General features: G+C 42.9%; 1 protein-coding gene across 1 annotated transcript in view; it reads left to right on the top strand.

Moving 5' to 3' along the window:
• CLASP2 (cytoplasmic linker associated protein 2) overlaps window positions 1-17210 on the top strand; it is a 977269-nt gene that overhangs the window by 816357 nt on the left and 143702 nt on the right. The window contains 1 exon segment of the mRNA XM_030203481.1: window positions 7239-7382. Within this exon segment, the coding sequence (XP_030059341.1) occupies window positions 7239-7382 (144 nt within the window).

The following is a 17210-nucleotide window of genomic DNA, read 5'->3' as shown; positions in this document are numbered from 1 at the left end:
GTTTTTAAAAGGGCTCCAGGGGTGATCCGAGAAAATTACAGACTGATAAGCCTGACTTCAGTGCCGAGCAAAACAGTGGAAATTATTATAAAGAATAAAATACGGAAAATGTAGACAAGCATAGTTTAATGGCACAGAGTCAGCAATGCTTCACCAATTGCTTCATTTCTTGAAGGTGTGAATAAACATGTCAATAAAGGTAGCCAGTGGTGTAGTGTATCTAGATTTTCAGAAAGCTTTTGACAAAGTACCTTGAGAGACTCCTGAGAAAATTAAGGAGTCCTGGTTTAGGAGGCAATGGTCCTTCTGTGGATTAAGAATTGGTTATTGGACAGAGAGCAGAGGGTAGGGTTAATGGCCATTTTCCCAATGAAGGAATGTGAATAGTAGAATGTTGCAGGGATCTGTACTGGGACCATTTCTATTCAACATATTTATAATGATCTGGAAATGGAAACGATGAATGAGGTGATTAAATTTGCAGATGACACGATGTGTTGGGGACTCTGTGACACAGGGGACAGTATTAAGCAAAGTTCTTCAAGAAGAGGTTATCTGTGTTGATAGGTTTCAAAATAAGGTATAGTAAACTTATCTCCCCTTTTGGTGTAGTCTCCTAACACCCTTGTAGAGCAATTCAACATCAGTTGCGGCCATGATTTTCAAACTGGAGCCGGCACATGCAGGAGAGATTTGTGATCACTCCTACCCGTCCTACTGTAGACCACCAGGTCATTGTTAAAATAAGCCCACGCTGCTGAGAATTAGATTTTCTGGCAACCTACAAACAGCACTTAACTATTTTGAGAATTATTTGCCCAAGAAGTTGTGCTATGATGGAATTTAGGTACTTTTTAGGAAAAAAAGCAAAAACTTGGCTTTATAAACAGACCCTTCCATCCGAGACATAATCCTTAGCAGTCTAGTCAAGATTAATCAGGAGTTGCATTTTTAAGCTCTTTCTTGTAGGTGAGGAAGGATATATTATATTCTGGGTGAGAGAGATATGAAGGAGGGAGTGGTGATTGGGTCAGTGGAGATAGGGGAATTTGAGGGATATTCCTCATTGATTGTGTAGTTTTACCTCTCTCTCATTAGGTGTTTTGGGTAATTCACTCTTGATCTTGCCTTACAAAACATCCATAGCATGGTCAGAGATCTTGAACATAGGTTGTGTGCGATTTTTTTTAAATTTATTTAAAACAAAATAAATCAATAGAGCAAGGGCCCTCAAATCTAGTCTTCGAGGTTCACAACCCAGCCTGGTTTCAGGAGTTCCACAAGATGTGTGGAGTCTATTACATTCACTGCTTACATTGCATGCAAATAGATCTCATGAATATTCATTGTGGAAATTCTGAAACCCAGCTGGTTGTGGACCTCAGGACTAGATTTGAGGGCCCCTGCAGTATAGCAGTACTACTACTACTTATCATTTCTATAGCGCTACCGACGTACGCAGTGCTTCACACTTGAACATGGAGAACAGTCCCTGCTCAATAGAGCTTACAATCTAATTATGACAGACAGACAGGACAAGTAAGGATAAAGGGTTAGGACAGACAGGACATATCAGGGATAGGGACAGCTGAAGGGTTAGGAGTTAAAGCAGCATCGAAGAGGTGGGTTTTTAGCCAAATTTGAAGATGGCCAGAGATGAGGCTTGGCGTACTGGCTCATGAAGTTTTATTCCAGCATACGGTGCAGCAAGATAGAAGGAACGGAGTCTGGAGTTAGCGGTGGAGGAGAAGGGTGCAGATAAGAGAGATTTTGCCCAATGAACGAGTTCCCGGGGAGGAGTGGAGGAGAGATGAGAGTGAAGAGGTATAAAGGAGCTGCAGAGTGAATGCATTTGTAAGTCAGTAAGAGAAGTTTGAACTGAATGCGAAATGGATAGGGAGCCAATGAAGCTGCATTGGTTATAGAAAGTTACACTCCTTTCCAAAATGTTCTCCTTTTGTGGTCTTATAGCTATAGAAATGCTAAATAGTAGTAGTAGTAGTAGAAGTAAAATGCATTAGAAGTGTGTTTGTCCATGTATCTGCACATTCTGACGCATAGCTGCCAGGTGATAAGTATATCCCAGACATGGTTAGAAAATGTAGGAAAAAAAACCATGAAATAACTTGATTGGTAAGTGTCAAACCCCACCCTGTACATCTATGGAGTAACAAATCGCCATCAAGTGAATTAGCCCCACCTAAGTTAAGTTATGTTGATTCACATGTTGACAGGATAAATTCAGCAGTTCCTGTTGGTTCCTATTTGCATTTCAAAAGCAAAGACTCAACCATGAGCACCAAGGAGTTGACAAAAAAAAAAAAAAAAAACTTGAGAACAAAATTGGGAAAAGGCCACGGATGAAAGGATGAGGAAAAAATAATTTCATAGTCCATGAATATCACAATAGTTATTAAGATTTGAAATGTATATCACACCACCAAGACCCTTCTTAAATCAGGCAGTCATCCAAACTGGATTTAGTTCCTCCAAACTGGAGGAAACTAAGAGGCCAGTATCAGCTTCGAAAGTGCCACAGGTTTCCATTGCCTTGACTGGTCAAATTGAGGCAGTGGAATCCCAGGCAATTCACAACCTGACCTGTACAGTAAACTGTCAAGAAGGAGGCCATTAGTCTACGAAACCACCTTGGATCCTAAGAGAAACACCATAGTATGTAGCACAAAGTTTGGGATGTGATAAAACTAAAATAAAATGTTTTGGTCTGAATGCAAATTGTTACTTTTGGTGCAAACTCAATACAGCACATCAACCAGAGAACACAATCCCTACTGTAAAACATGGTAATGGCAGCATCATGTTATAATGATGTTTCTCATTGTCAGTAACTGAGGGGCACTTACCATGAAAGAAGAGATGAATGGAGAAAAGCACAGAAAAGTTTTTTGAGGAAAACCTGCTGCTCTGTGTAAAGAAAGCTGAACCGGGAATGAAAGTTCCCCTTTCAACATGACGTAAACCAAAGTTCTCCGAGGACAAGCAGGCTGCTTGTTCTCACATGTGGGTCGGCGGCCCCCAGGAACGAAGATTTTCCAGCAAAATCTAAAAAAAACCTCTGAGACAGCCAGAAGGGTGCGGGACGGACATACTGCGCATGCGTGGCCATCTTCCCGCCCACGCGCCTCCGTCCCAGCCTCAAGTTTTTTCTTTTCCGTGGTGGAGATAGGCAGCGTGTCTGTGTCTCTACCTCAGTCCCAGAAAAAACTTAGGCACCTTTCGCGTTGTGTTACCGCTTTCCTTTTTGTTTTACGTCACCTTTTTTGTCTTTTTTCTTTCCAATTTTTTTTTTTTTAAAAAGGAAATCCTCTTTTTTCTTAGTTTTTGTCCTCTGGTAAGTTTCCTTTTATTTACGTTATGGCCTTCTTTGGCCGCACGTCCCGGTACTCCTTTTAATGCCCTTGGTTGACACAATCGGCCGTTTGATTTCGCAGGCCGCAATTTTCCGCTGATGTCATCGAAGCCTCCCAGCGGAAGAAGTGTGCTCGGTGCCCAGGGGTCGATCTCGGGCACTGGACCGTACTCCTGTGCATCCAGTGCCTTGGCCCGACCATCGCCCAGAACGCTTGCAAGCTTTGTCTGAGTTTGAAAAAACGGACACAGGCGTCGAGAGAGCTCTTCGGGACTGTCTTTTCGGAGCTCTGACTGATTCCTCGACGTCGACATTGGTATCGAATGGTCTGCGGGCGTCGATACCGGCACCGGGGATGACATTGACATCAGGAGCACAGGTACGGCTGTCCAACTTCACCTTTAGCTGGGAGTAGTGAGCCATCGGTGGGTCTCCACCTGTCTCGAAGGCTCCTGCTGTGCAGGCCCACCGGGACCGACCAATGTCGGACCCGTCCCCGAGGAGGCGTGTGATTCCACGTCCTCGTCAGTACCGAGGAGTACCTGTGACGTTGCTTCAAGCGAAGGCGAAGAAGCATCGCACCGGTCTCCTTCGAGACACGGTACTGGAGCTCTGGGGCGTCGAAAGCCGGGAGGAGCGCTCACCCTCCATACAAGAGGTGTTGGTGCGTCTATCTTCAGACAGGCCCGGTACTGAGGGTCATGTCACGGCTCATAGTCAGCCACTATAGAAGACATTTGCAAGGCTGCAATGTGGTCATCAGTCCACACATTCACCTCTCATTACTACCTTCAGCAGGATTCCCGACTCGACAGTCGGTTTGGTTAGTCGTGCTGCAGAATCTGTTAGGGTCTAGAATCCAACTCCACCCCCCTAGGCCCATTTTTATTCTGTTCAGGCTGCACTCTCAGTTGTTTCTTCGTAGGGTCAATCTTTGTTATGTCCTCGCCGTTGCGAGGCCCATTGACTTTCTTTCTTGTTTTGAGTGAGCCTGGTTGCTAGGGATACCCCACATGTGAGAACAAGCAGCCTGCTTGTCCTTGGAGAAAGCGAAGGTACTTACCCGTAGCAGGTATTCTCCAAGGACAGCAGGCTGATTGTTCTCACCAACCCACCCACCTCCCCATTGCAGTTGTTTTATTCTTTATTTGCTTTTCATTTAACTGAGGCGGGAACCGAGGCGCGCGGGTAGGAAGATGGCTGCACATGCGCAGTACGTCCATCCCGCACCCTACTGGCTGTCGCAGAGTTTTTTTAGATTTTGCTGAAAAATCTCCGTTCCTGGGGCCACCGTGGACGCCGCCCCACATGTGAGAACAATCAGCCTGCTGTCCTCGGTGAATACCTGCTACAGGTAAGTATCTTCGCTCTATAGTGGAGAAGCTAAGAAACCAAAAAGTAAATGTCCTTGAGTAGCCCAGTCACAACTGTGACCTCAATCCAGTTGAAAAGCTGTAGTATTTCTCAAGAAACTGGCCAGAGCTTGAACAGTTTTTTTTTTTCTTTAAAGAACAATGTGCTAGTATTAAAAAATCTAGGCGGGCAAGGTTGGAAGAATCCTTTCACAATGACAGCTGTAATTTGTTCCAAAGGTACTTAATCAAGTATTGACACTAGGTTTCAAGTTTATTAAAAGCTTGATATACTGCCTATGAGTATAACTTTCTAGGCAGTGTACAATCTTCTATGTTCTATATATATAAAAGGCACCACTGAAGCCTCCAGCCGGAAGTGTGAAGCGCCAGAGATATCTGGTTTCCCCATGAGTGAAGGAAAACAGCCCTCACTCTCTCTGTAACACAAACACAGAACAGCAGGAAACTTAACACTGAGGCCCAGATGCATGAAAGACATTGGTAATTCCCGTTCCCTACCGATTCCATAGCGAATCGGTAGGGAACGGGAATGCATCAACGAGAGGGAATGCAAATGAGCTACTCGTTGTAGCTCACTTGCATTCTCTAGTCCTTCGGTACCTGAGTCGGAGAATCGGGATGTCCCTTTAGAATAGGCTCCTCTTCCTGGTCTCTTCAGCCAATCAAAGCGGGCTTAGCTGGCTGTTGTCAGCGAAACGCGCTCTGATTGGCTGAAGAGACCAGGAAGAGGAGCCTAATCTAAAGGGACGTCCCGATTCTCCGGCAACCAGGAAAATAGAAAAATTTCGCTGTTGAGGGGTAAGTGGCGCGGCGAAGACTCTCAAGAAGGGGGGCAAAAAACACGAGCGCCGGCAGAACAAAAAACTGCAAAAAAAAAAAAAAAAAAGACGTCTCTCAGAAGTGCAGGGAGAGTACGTCCTTAAAGGATGCCCCTCACCTGCGCTCCCTGCTTTTTTTTTTTTTTTTTTTTTTACCTTTTTGGGGGCCCTTTTCCTTTCCCGATTCCCTCACAGGAGCCCTAACAAGAGGTCAGACATCTCGTTAGGGTTCCTATGGTAAGGGAATCGGAAAAACGGTAGTGCATCTGATTATAATGGGCTGCAACGGTACTGCAGCTCATTATAATAGCTTTTCAAACATTTGCATTCCGTTTTCGTTGCCTGCTACCGTGGCAGGGAAAATGCCCTTAGTGCATGCCCGGGGTGAACTACTTGCGTTTTAAACTGGCTGGAACCAGTTTAAAACGCAAGTTGTGGGCTCGTTAGGTTTTGTGCTTCTGGGCCTGAAGGATTGGACTCGGAGGGGGAGGGGGCAGGGACACACACACTCCCACATGCACACTCTGAAGAAAACCTTGCTAGCCCCCCCCCCCCCCCCCCCCCCCCCCCCCCCCCCGTTTCATTTGCATCAGAAACGGGGCTTTTTTTACTAGTATCATATAAACAAAAAGGAGGAGAGAGAGAGGAACTCCATTCTAAAATAGGAAAAAGATGTAGGAGTAAGAAGAATAAACCTAGTTCATAAAAGATAACTAATTAACTAAAAGAGCAGAGACAAATCAAATCTAAAACTTGATGATGGAGACTTATGCAATTGTTGCATTTGTGTTTGGTTTTTATGTGTGTGTTGCTTTGCCCCCCAAAAACATTTTCTGTTGAAACGTATGTTGATGTGGAAAAAATGTAATCATTTAAATACATAGAAATCAAACACACTGACACAATAAAATGTCAATATTCAAGGAGATGTAGAACTTAATATATAGGTACTTCACATTGTTTTCTCCCCAGGACCTTTTGAATAGTTGTGCTGCCTGGCTAATTTTACTGACTACCCAGCTAAATTAACAGAAAATGTTATAATACTATAGACTGAAAATGAGACCAAAAAACACTTTTATCATCATGCGTATATTCCTATTGCAGCTCCTCATTACTCTTGGGCAAGTTGCTTAGCCCTCCATTGCCCCAGGTACAAAATAAGTAACTTATATATAATATTTAAACCATGTTGATTGTAATTGCAGAAAAGCAGTATATCAAATCCCTTTCCCTTTTATATACATTTTTCTTTCATTCCCTTTCATAATATTGTGTACTATGAGTTCAGAAATTAAGAAATTTCTTAATTTTCAAAACTCGTATGTGTGCCATGAATGCTAGTATAGGCATTACTCCAGTTTTGTTTTTCTATAAACATTGGCATGAGGACAGACGTGGGCAAAAAGCAGTCCACAAGAGCTTTCTGTCCAGTCTGAAGTGGTGAACTTTGTCCACGCCTGCACTTCAGAGAGCATGTCGCTTCTACTTGCTACTTTGGCCTCTGAGAGAGGATTATCACCTCTGGACCCTCATTGTCTTCCTCCCCATATCTGGGCTAGACCCATGTTTACTCATCCCAGGATTATGATGCATTTATTCCACTCTATAAACAATATCCTTAACCATAAAGGTGTGTTAAGCCAAATAAATTAATTTTTATTTGTTTTGCAGGCTGCACAGTCAGTGCTAATTGCTTTGTTCCAACTCAACACTCCAGAGTTTACGATGTTGCTGGGAGCTTTACCAAAAACGTTTCAAGATGGAGCTACTAAGCTTCTCCACAATCATCTCAGAAATACAGGCAACGGTGGCCAGGTACTGTTATTGATAATATTAGTGTGAGATCTTTTTATTGAAAGTTATATGTTACAAAAGAACAACAAATGAAGAGCCACACTGCTCTAGTTTCCCGAATAATAAACCTTGTGGGGAAGGTACTAAAGATTTATGAAGTATGTTCTCCAAAAATGTCAACAACTGGTGCCAAAACGTTTGTATGTGAGTACATATCCAGAAAGCATTAGACAAAAAATTGTCTTCAGCACCTCATTTAGCATAGAGAGGAGAATTCATACGTCCAACAGAGCAAGCTTGTTCAGTTGAAAAGTAGGCTCTGGTCAGGATTCAAAAGTGGCATTCTCTGCAATAAGCATTGTGCATCACTATTGGGAGTTTAAATGTTTTGATAAGGTCATCAACCCTAAACCTGATATCTAACACAGTATTCCATTTATCTACCATAATCTCAAATTGCTTCTATGGTTTAATAAAACGAGAGATTTAAATAAACTCGAAACATATGTAAAACTGGCCAACAGGTGTGAAAAAAGAACGAAGATCAGAAATTCCAGTAGTACAATTATTTTTATGCATTTGTGAAATATAATAGACCCACTACGTAATGCAGAAATATCCCCTGGTAATATACCTGGTGTCTGCAGTATGAGATTAAAAGTTTCAAAGTGCCCATCTCTGAAAGAAAATCTGCAACATGTGGACAACCACTCTGTCCCCATCTAAGAAAAACAGAAGTGTCCATGCCAGGTGTAAAAGCCTGATTACCAAAAATAGGCAGAAAGTCAGTATTGCCTGAATTTTTATGCCAGTAGGACAGAAGAATCTGCCAAGTAGCACACATAGACTTGAGCAAAACACTTTGCTTTAATTGTTGGGAGAGAGAGAGCTCCTAAATGCTTACAGTAAAAAAAAAAAAAAAGTATGAGTATAACGGCTTTTACAAAATCCTGTTCCATGATCCAGGGAGTAAAATTCATCCTGGATTAGATGGTATTCATCCCAGAGTACTGATAGAATTGAAAAATGAACTTGCAGAACTATTGTTAGTAATATGTAATTTATCTTTAAAATCAAGCATGGTACCGGAAGATTGGAGGGTGGCCACTGTAACGCCAAGTTTTTTAAAAAAAGGTTTCAGAGGAGATACGAGAAATTATAGACTGGTGAGCCTGATGTCGGTGCTGGGCAAAATGGTAGAGACTATTATAAAGAACAAAATTACAGAGCATATTTAAAAGCATGGATTAATGAGACAGAGCCAATATGGATTTAGTGAAGGGAAATCTTGCCTCACCAATCTATTAAATTTCTTTGAAGGGGTGAACAAATGTGGATAAAGGTGAGCTGGTCGATATTGTGTATCTGGATTTTCAACAAGGCATTTGACAAAGTACCTCATGAAAGACTCCAGAAGAAATTGGAGAGCCATGGGATAGGACGGAGTGTCCTATTGTGGGTTAAGAACTGGTTAAAGGATAGAAAACAGAGATAGGGTTAAATGGTCAGTATTCTCAATGGAGAAGGGTAGATAATGGGGTTCCCCAGGGGTGTGTGCTGGGACCGCTGTTTTTTAACATATGTATAAATGATCTAGATATGGATGTAACTAGTGAGGTAATTAAATTTGGTGATGACACAAAGTTATTCAAAGTTGTTAAATTGCAAGAGGATTTTGAAAATTTACAAGAGGGCCTTACGAGACTGGGCATCTAAATGGCAGATGACATTTAATGTGAGCAAGTGCAAAGTGATGCATGTGGGAAAGAGGAACCCAAATTAGGAGTCACTGACCAGGAAAGGGATCTAGGCGTCATCGTTGATGATACGTTGAAACCCTCTGCTCAGTGTGCGGCGGCGGCTAAGAAAGGAAATAGAATGTTAGGTATTATTATTAAAGGAATGGAAAACAAAAATTAGGATATTATAATGCCTTTGTATCGCTCCATGGTGCAACCGCACCTCAAATATTGTGTTCAATTCTGGTCACTGCATCTCACAAAAGATATAGTTGAATTAGAAAAGGTGCAGAGAAGGGCGACGAAAATGATAAAGGGGATGGGACGACTTTCCTATGAGGTTTCTGCCTGGTACTTGTGACCTGGCTTTGCCACTGTTTGGAAAACAGGATACTGGGCTAGATGAACCACTGGTCTTACTCAGTATGGCTATTCTTATGTTCTTATGTAAAGGCTAAAGCGGCTAGGGCTCTAAATCTGGCTGAGGAGGGCTATGATAGAGGTCTAAAATAATGAGAGGAGTGGAATGGGTAAATGTGAATCGCTTGTTTACTCTTTCCAAAAATACTAGGACTATTTGAAATATTTGAAAGGTATTAATCCACAAGCGAACCTTTTTCAGAGACAGAAAGGCGGTAGAACTAGAACACATGAATTGAGGTTGAATGAGGACAGACTTAGGAGTAATGTCAGGAAGTATTTTTTTCACAGAGAGGGTGGTGGATACGTGGAATGCCCTCCCGCGGGAGGTGGTGGAGATGAAAATGGTAATGGAATTCAAACAAGCTTGGGATAAACACAAAGGAATCCTGTTTAGAAGGAATGGATTCCCAGAATCTTAGAAGAGATTGGGTGGCGACGCCGGTAATTGGGAAGCGAAACCGATGCTGGGCAGACTTACACAGTCTGGGCTTGAGTGTAAATTTTAAGGGGCTTTGACATTAGCTTCAGAACATTTAGTACAAGAAGAGTGCTGGGCAGACTTCTACGGTCTGTGCCCTGAGAAAGGCAAGGACAAATCAAACTCTGGTATACATACAAAGTATCACATACCACGTAAAATGAGTTGATCTTGTTAGGCAGACTGAATGGACCATACAGGTCTTTATCTGCCGTCATTTACTATGTTACTATGACTAGGGAGCACACAATGGAGCTACAAAGTGGTAAATTTAAAACGAATTGGAGAAAATATTTCTTCACTCAACATGTGATTAAACTCTGGAATTCATTGCCAGAGAATGTAGTAAAAGCAGTTAGTTTAGCGGGGTTTAAAAAAGGTTTGGATGGCTTTCTAAAGGAAAAATCCATAGACCATTATTAATATGGACTTGGGGAAAATCCTCTGCTTATTTCTAAATAAGCAGCATAATATGTATTGTACTGTTTTGGGATCTTGCCAGGTACTTGTGACCTGGATTGGCCTCTATTGGAAACAGGATGTTGGGCTTGATAGACCTTCAGTCTGTCCCAGTATGGCAATAGTTATGTACTTAAGTCTCAATTACCCAGTGTTTCAGATGTAGTAGAGGACATTCTATATTATAAAGATGCACTTTGGGGAGACCCAAACCACCAGCTGCCCAGTTTCCATACAGGAACTCCAACCGAATCTTAGTTTTTCTCTCCCCTGCACAAAAATTTGGTGAGTTCTTTATTTAAAACTCATAAATCATGTCGTGTAACCTAGATTGGAACGTTTTTGTGGACATAACAGCCAGCGTGGGAATAGTATCATATGGTATAGATTAATCTTCCCATATAAGAACAATGAAAGGGAATTCCAAATTTCTAATTGTTGTTTGGTATTTTGAAGTGGAAGAGTAGCCTAATGCCTCCAACATAGTAAGAATCTGTTGTATAGTTTTAACTACATAGCGGCCACGTACAAATCCCACTTGTGAGACAGCAGTAATGTGGGAAGCTCCCATGCCAGCCTGTTAGCCAGCACCATGGCCAATAATTTAGCCTCAAAATAAAGCAATGAAATGGGTCTGTATGATTCAGGGAGGGAGGGATCCTTGCTCAGTTTAGGGAAAACTGATTTGTGCCACACTCACAGGTAAACATTTAGAATCTATAATCACATTGAGCATCGCCTTAAGAAGTTTAGCAGTATCTGAAGCCAAAAGCTTATAAAACTCGAGCTCTATAACTATCAGGGCCAGATGCCTTTTACCACAAGCTGCTATTAATAGTCCGTGTGACTTTATCTTCCTTGATAAGATGGTTCAGATTAGCTGCTTGAGAAGTACTCGGAACTGGGTAATTTGACACTTGACAAATAGGTATCTGGATCTAACCCTGCAGTAGTATCTGATTGATAAAGGTTCTGATAAAATTGTATTAATTTCCCTATCGTGTACTAAATGTCCTTGAGCATTGCATAGTGCTAAAATCTTTGGGGAACTCCTCCCTGACTTAGGTAGTCTGGCCAATAGTCTCCCGCTTTTATTCCCATAACAATCAGCTGACTTTTTTGCCCTCTGAAGAAGCAATTTATTAAGAGTTGCCTTTATCATTAGCAGTTGAGCCTTATTGTGGGGAGAATTCCACAACGCAGTCACATGCTAACCAATCGTTCCAATCTGAGTATCAAAAAGAGAAAACCAAAAAGGAAGCACAAATAATCACAAAATACCAGACAGATGAGTGGATAGTCCATATATAACAGCATCTTAGACAAGCACTCTTCAAGGTCCAAGGGCATGGCCAGTGAGGAAGCTATCCTTGGGTTGGGTCCTAGGGGCACCCAAGCAAACAGCTGCCCAGCCTTTTCCCTTTCTTGTGATGTTCCTATAAAAAAAATGGAGCTCCTCCTTTTTTCTCTTTTCACACTTTCTCTAATTTTCGTACCTTGCTTTAATTAGTAATTGTGAACCACTCAGAAAATACCCAAAGAGTGGTGTAAACAATATTGAAGAAACTTGAAACTAGTTTCCAGACAAAGTGGCCACTGTCCCCAGAAATGGCAGGTGCTGCTGGTCCATCCAGGATTTCCCTGTACTCTTTCATGGAGGGTGTTTGGGGGACAGATGTTTTCCCAGGCGGGATTGCCCTTTGCGGGCTTCTCTCCAGTCTGGAGAGGTCTCTTTTGAGAAGTACTTTGTATCTGCAATAGTGCATTTGTCTTGTCAAGGGGAGTTGTCCTCCCTCATAGACCAAGTGTTGACAATCCTTGCAATTCCTTTGGCAGTAGCAGAATCAGCCTCAGGCCTGGTGCTCAGAAGCAAATATGAGTGCTAGAGGCCATTAGCACTGAACTAGCACCCTCAGTTGCTAGTACAGAATGCTCAGAGGGCTCTAGTGTGGGGAACAGCAAGCGCACCAATGCTCAGAGAACAGTGCGGGGAAACAAGGATGCCCTTACCAGGGGAAACCTTACGCCATCTCAGAGCTGGCATTAAGTGACAGTATACGTTGTTAACATTGTTTCACATAGACGTAAAAACAAATAGATAAATCGGGTAATCAATATCATAACCCAAGTGAAAATCCGGTAGTTGTGAAGGAATTTGTCAGGGCCTCACCTTTGGTCCAGTGCAATTGTTCGTTCAGATTGTCAGTATTGGCACCCTTAGAGGCATATTTTCAAAGCACTTTGGGAGGCTAAGTTCCATAGGTTTCTATGGAACTTTGGGAGGCTAAGTGCTTTGAAAATATGCCTCTTAGCCTGTTCAAGATGTTAATCTTATTCTTTTCCAAACACTCAGACATTGATTTCACTTCAGAGTTCACTCTGTCTCCACACCTCAGTGCTGCCTTACAACTGGCACCTCTTCCTCCTCCTTCCTTCCTCTCCCCTCTGATGTTCTGGGCATGTGCTCAGGAGTGTGCTTAACGCACAACTCTTGAGCACATGCGCCAGGCACCATCTTCCCCCTAACTTACAAACCACTTCCTAACGCTCAGTGCTATGAGCGTGCATATATTTGCATCTCATTAGCGTTGAGCATTAGTGAGTTCTGCTGCACTGTTCTAGTGCTTCTCCAGCTCTGTTCAGTACAGCGCCGGAGTTCTGACCATAGGGGCTTCAGATTGACCCTATTTTGGAGGGTCTGAAGGTGCCTCTGAAAGCCTTTCCCCTCCATAAGGTTCTATCAGGTCTGATGCTGACGTAGTGGGAGGCCCAAGGCCTGATTCTCGAGGGGATGATGGCCTGGAGATGTTATTCAAGGTCCCTAGGGTTTACGCTTTGGTGACGTCACCAAAACCACCAGCATCCTGGTGAAGGGTGGTATTGCCCTTACACAAGCCTACAGCTGTAAGAGTGAGTTCCTTCTTGAGCTGCTTTCTTGGAGGTACAGACTGCGGTATTTATAGTTATGTGACCCAGATGGTCCAACAGCTTCTCCCATTGCCAGATGTGGCCTTTCTGGAGTCAGGGGCAGCCTTTGTGGTAGATGTTTGGTATGACCTCATTCATACCTCTTTGTACTCGCTGGCCTTGTGTGTGGTGGTTCATAGATGGCTGTGGCTTAGAAATTGGTCAACTGATGCTGCCTCTAAGGTACACCTTAGCAAACTCTCCTTTCATGGGCATGTTTTCTTTGGCGAAGATCTGGAGCAGGTTGATAAGGACCTGGCAGAAGTCAGACCTCAGCAAAACCTGAAGGATACGTGGTCCTCTAGGGCTTCCAAAGGGAGGATTGGGCCTAGAGACTGAGGCTGTCCCTGTTCCAGTAAGAAGAGTTCCTTTCATTCCTTGTTGGTTTCTCAGAAAGGCCAGTCCTTTTGGGAGGCAAGAAGGCTGGGTAGTTTAGGCTCTTATCCCCCACCCCCATCAACCTTTTCAGAGAGGCCAAGGGTGCCCAGTGAGATTCAACAGGTTCCCTCCACATTGTAACTGGTGGGAGGTAGGTTTTGCCTTTTACACTGGCAGTAGACCCTCATTACCCCTTATCAGTGGGTCCTGGAGGTGGTTCAGTTGGCCTGTGCACCTGTTTTAAAAGCCTTTTTGGTGTTCCCTTGTGGGGCAGGGCCAAAGCAACTTGCAATAAGGGAGACCTTGCATTGCCTGCTTACTCTGGGAGCCATTATTCAATTTATTTTGTCATCACTATGAAAGAGGGAACTTTACAGATCATTCTGGATTTCTATGGGGGTCAGCACTTCCTTGATAGTCCCATATTTCTGGAAAGAAACTCTCTTGATCTTTTGGAAGAGTATTTCCACATTGTCATTTGGTATGTCACCATCACGGGCTTAATGCTCTAGATAAAAAGGACCTCTGTTAACATATACATTGGCTGCTATTCTCATTATATATCACATAGGATACCATTTTACCTTCTCTTCCCTAAACTTGTTCATCAAGCTTCTCTCACCGTTGGCAGTACCATATTGGCAGGATAATCAAAAATCATTATCAATCAACTATACCCATAGATCTACCCTCTTTCCTTTCCTGCTTAGCTATGATAGAGGATACACTTTTCTAACTGCTTCCAGTCCTGTAACATTCTAACTTTGTGGAAAGGTTCTGCCAATCCCAGTTATATTCTAATGGAATTTGAAAGTTAAATCAACTGGAAATTCTTTGATCAGACTGTATCAGTTCTGGTCATACCTAGATAACGTTTTTGATACAGCACTTGGCTGACTCACTGGGACTTATAATCCGTTCATAAATAGACAAGCCAAAACTCATTAACTTTACTCCTGTCACACACAAGCAATCTTGCAGACTGTTAACCCCATCATAGTACACCTGTTCATACCCATTTCAACCAGTCAGGATGACTTTTATTCTCTGTAATAATTGTGGTGCTGTAGTTTCAAGGCCAATCATCTAGAGACTTAAGGCTTGTCATATCTGTCTTCAGCTCACTAGTTTGAAACAGGAGCTCAGTAAGGTAAATCAGGAATTGGATGCACTTAAAACAGCTTCTAGGACTGCACAAAATCATACTGCACAGAATCATACCAAATTCTCACCACTGCCTCAAAGGATAAAACCACCTAAGAATACATGGTTCACAGGAGGCTCAGGCAGACTTCGTTATGTGACACAGAGGCATCCGCCTTCACAAGTGTTGCCCCTACAGAATTCTTTTGCTCCATTACAGCACTGTGATGTTCCTGATAATAGAACTGAGGCGGAAGAAAAAGCAATGAAGGTGGAACAAAAAGATATGAAGGTACAAAAAGAGAAAAGACACCCCCAAATCACTAATGTTGAAACACATACCAGAAAATGTAAATGGAAAGCGATGACCACAAATGCTCGAAGTCTAAGCAATAAAGTTCATGATCTTCAAGCCCTGATGTTGGATGCAGACTTGGACGTTGTTGCAATCACGGAGATATGGCTCAATGATTCCCATGAATGAGATGCAAACATACCAGGCTACAATCTATTTAAGAAGGATAGAGATGGTCGTAAAGGTGGAGGAGTAGCTCTATATGTGAGACATGATATCGCAGCTACTGAAATGAGAGGGGCCTGGGGAAAGGAAGAAGCGATATGGATCACATTAAAAAGAGAGGATAGAACCTCTGCCCACGTGGGTGTTGTCTACAGACCTCCGACATAATTGGAGGAATTAGATAAAGATCTGATCGTGGATATTTAAAAGTTGAGAAAGAAGAGAGAGGTGCTGTTGCTGGGAGATTTCAGTCTGCCGGATGTAGATTAGAAGGCTCCATCTGCAGAATCGGAAAGAAGTAGAGAGATTGTAGATGCTTTCCAAAGTGCTCTGCTCAGACAAATGGTGACGGAACCCACGAGGGAGGGAGCGACACTGGATCTGGTGCTCACAAATGGGGATAGTGTGTCAAATGTCCGAGTGGGTGCCCATCAAACAGTTTGGTTTGATATGACAGCTGAAGTGGAAGCCAGCCACTCAAAACTCAAAGTCCTGGGTTTCAAGCATGCTGACTTTAGTAAAATGAAATACCTGAAGAAGGAGCTGATGGGCTGGGAGGACGTACGAGAAGAGAAAGGGCAGTGGTCCAGGCTGAAAGAAACTATAAGTAGGGCCACAAACCTTTATGTAAGGAGAGAAAATAAAAGCAAGAGAAAAAGAAAACCGATATCGTTCTCCAAGCAAGTGGCTGAGAAAATAAAAGCTAAAGACTTGGTGTTCCAGAAATACAGAAAAACTCAAGAAGAGGAACACGGAGAGGAATACCGGATGAAACTGAAAGGAGCCAAGAGAAGATACGTCTGGCGAAAGCAGAAGAACAAATGGCTAGAAAGATAAGGGGGGTTGACAAAAATGTCTTCAGGAATATTAGTGAAAGAAAAATAACTAAAAAGGGAATTGTGAGACTGAAAGATGCTGCGAACCGCTATGTAGATAATGATGAAGAAAAAGCAAATGTGCTAAGAACAAAAGTATCTATTTAGCATCACTGAAGAAAATGCTGGAGAAGGACTGCGATTGACTGGCAAAAGTACATATGAGAATGGAGTGGATATAGCACCGTTCACGGAAGAGAGTGTGTATCAACAACTTGGAAAGCTAAAGGTGGACAAAGCCGTGGGACCGGACGGGATCCACTCCAGGATATTGAGGGAGCTCAGAGAGGTTCTGGCAGGTCCTCTTAAAGATTTATTTAATAAATTCTTGGAGACGGGAGAGGTTCCGTGGGATTGGAGAATGGCAGATGTGGTCCCTCTTCACAAAAGTGGTGATAGGGAGGAAGTTGGAAACTACAGGCCGGTAAGCCTCACTTCGGTTATTGGAAAAGTAATGGAAGCGATGCTGAAGGAAAGGATAGTGAATTTCCTGGAAGCCAATAAGTTGCAAGATCCGAGAAAACATGGTTTTACCAAAAGGAAATCGTGCCAAACGAATCTCATTGAATTCTTTGACTGGGTGACCGAAGAATTGACTCAGGGACGTGCTATAGACGTAATCTACTTAGATTTCAGCAAAGCTTTTGACACGGTTCCCCACAGGATGCTCTTAAATAAACTGAACAGGCTGAAGATAGGACCTGACGTGGTGAACTGGATTAGGAACTGGTTGACGGACAAACGCCAGAGGGTGGTGGTGAATGGAATTCGCTCGGATGAGGGAAAGGTGAGTAGTGGAGTGCCTCAGGCAGTGGTGTGCTGGTAAATTTTTAACAACAGGCTCTCTCCCCGGTCCACCTCTGCGCC

This window comes from Microcaecilia unicolor, chromosome 1 (assembly GCF_901765095.1).
Source record: "Microcaecilia unicolor chromosome 1, aMicUni1.1, whole genome shotgun sequence".
Classification (NCBI taxonomy): Eukaryota; Metazoa; Chordata; class Amphibia; order Gymnophiona; family Siphonopidae; genus Microcaecilia; species Microcaecilia unicolor.
Note: the sequence above shows the minus strand (reverse complement) of the source record. Positions and strands in the feature narration are given on the sequence as shown.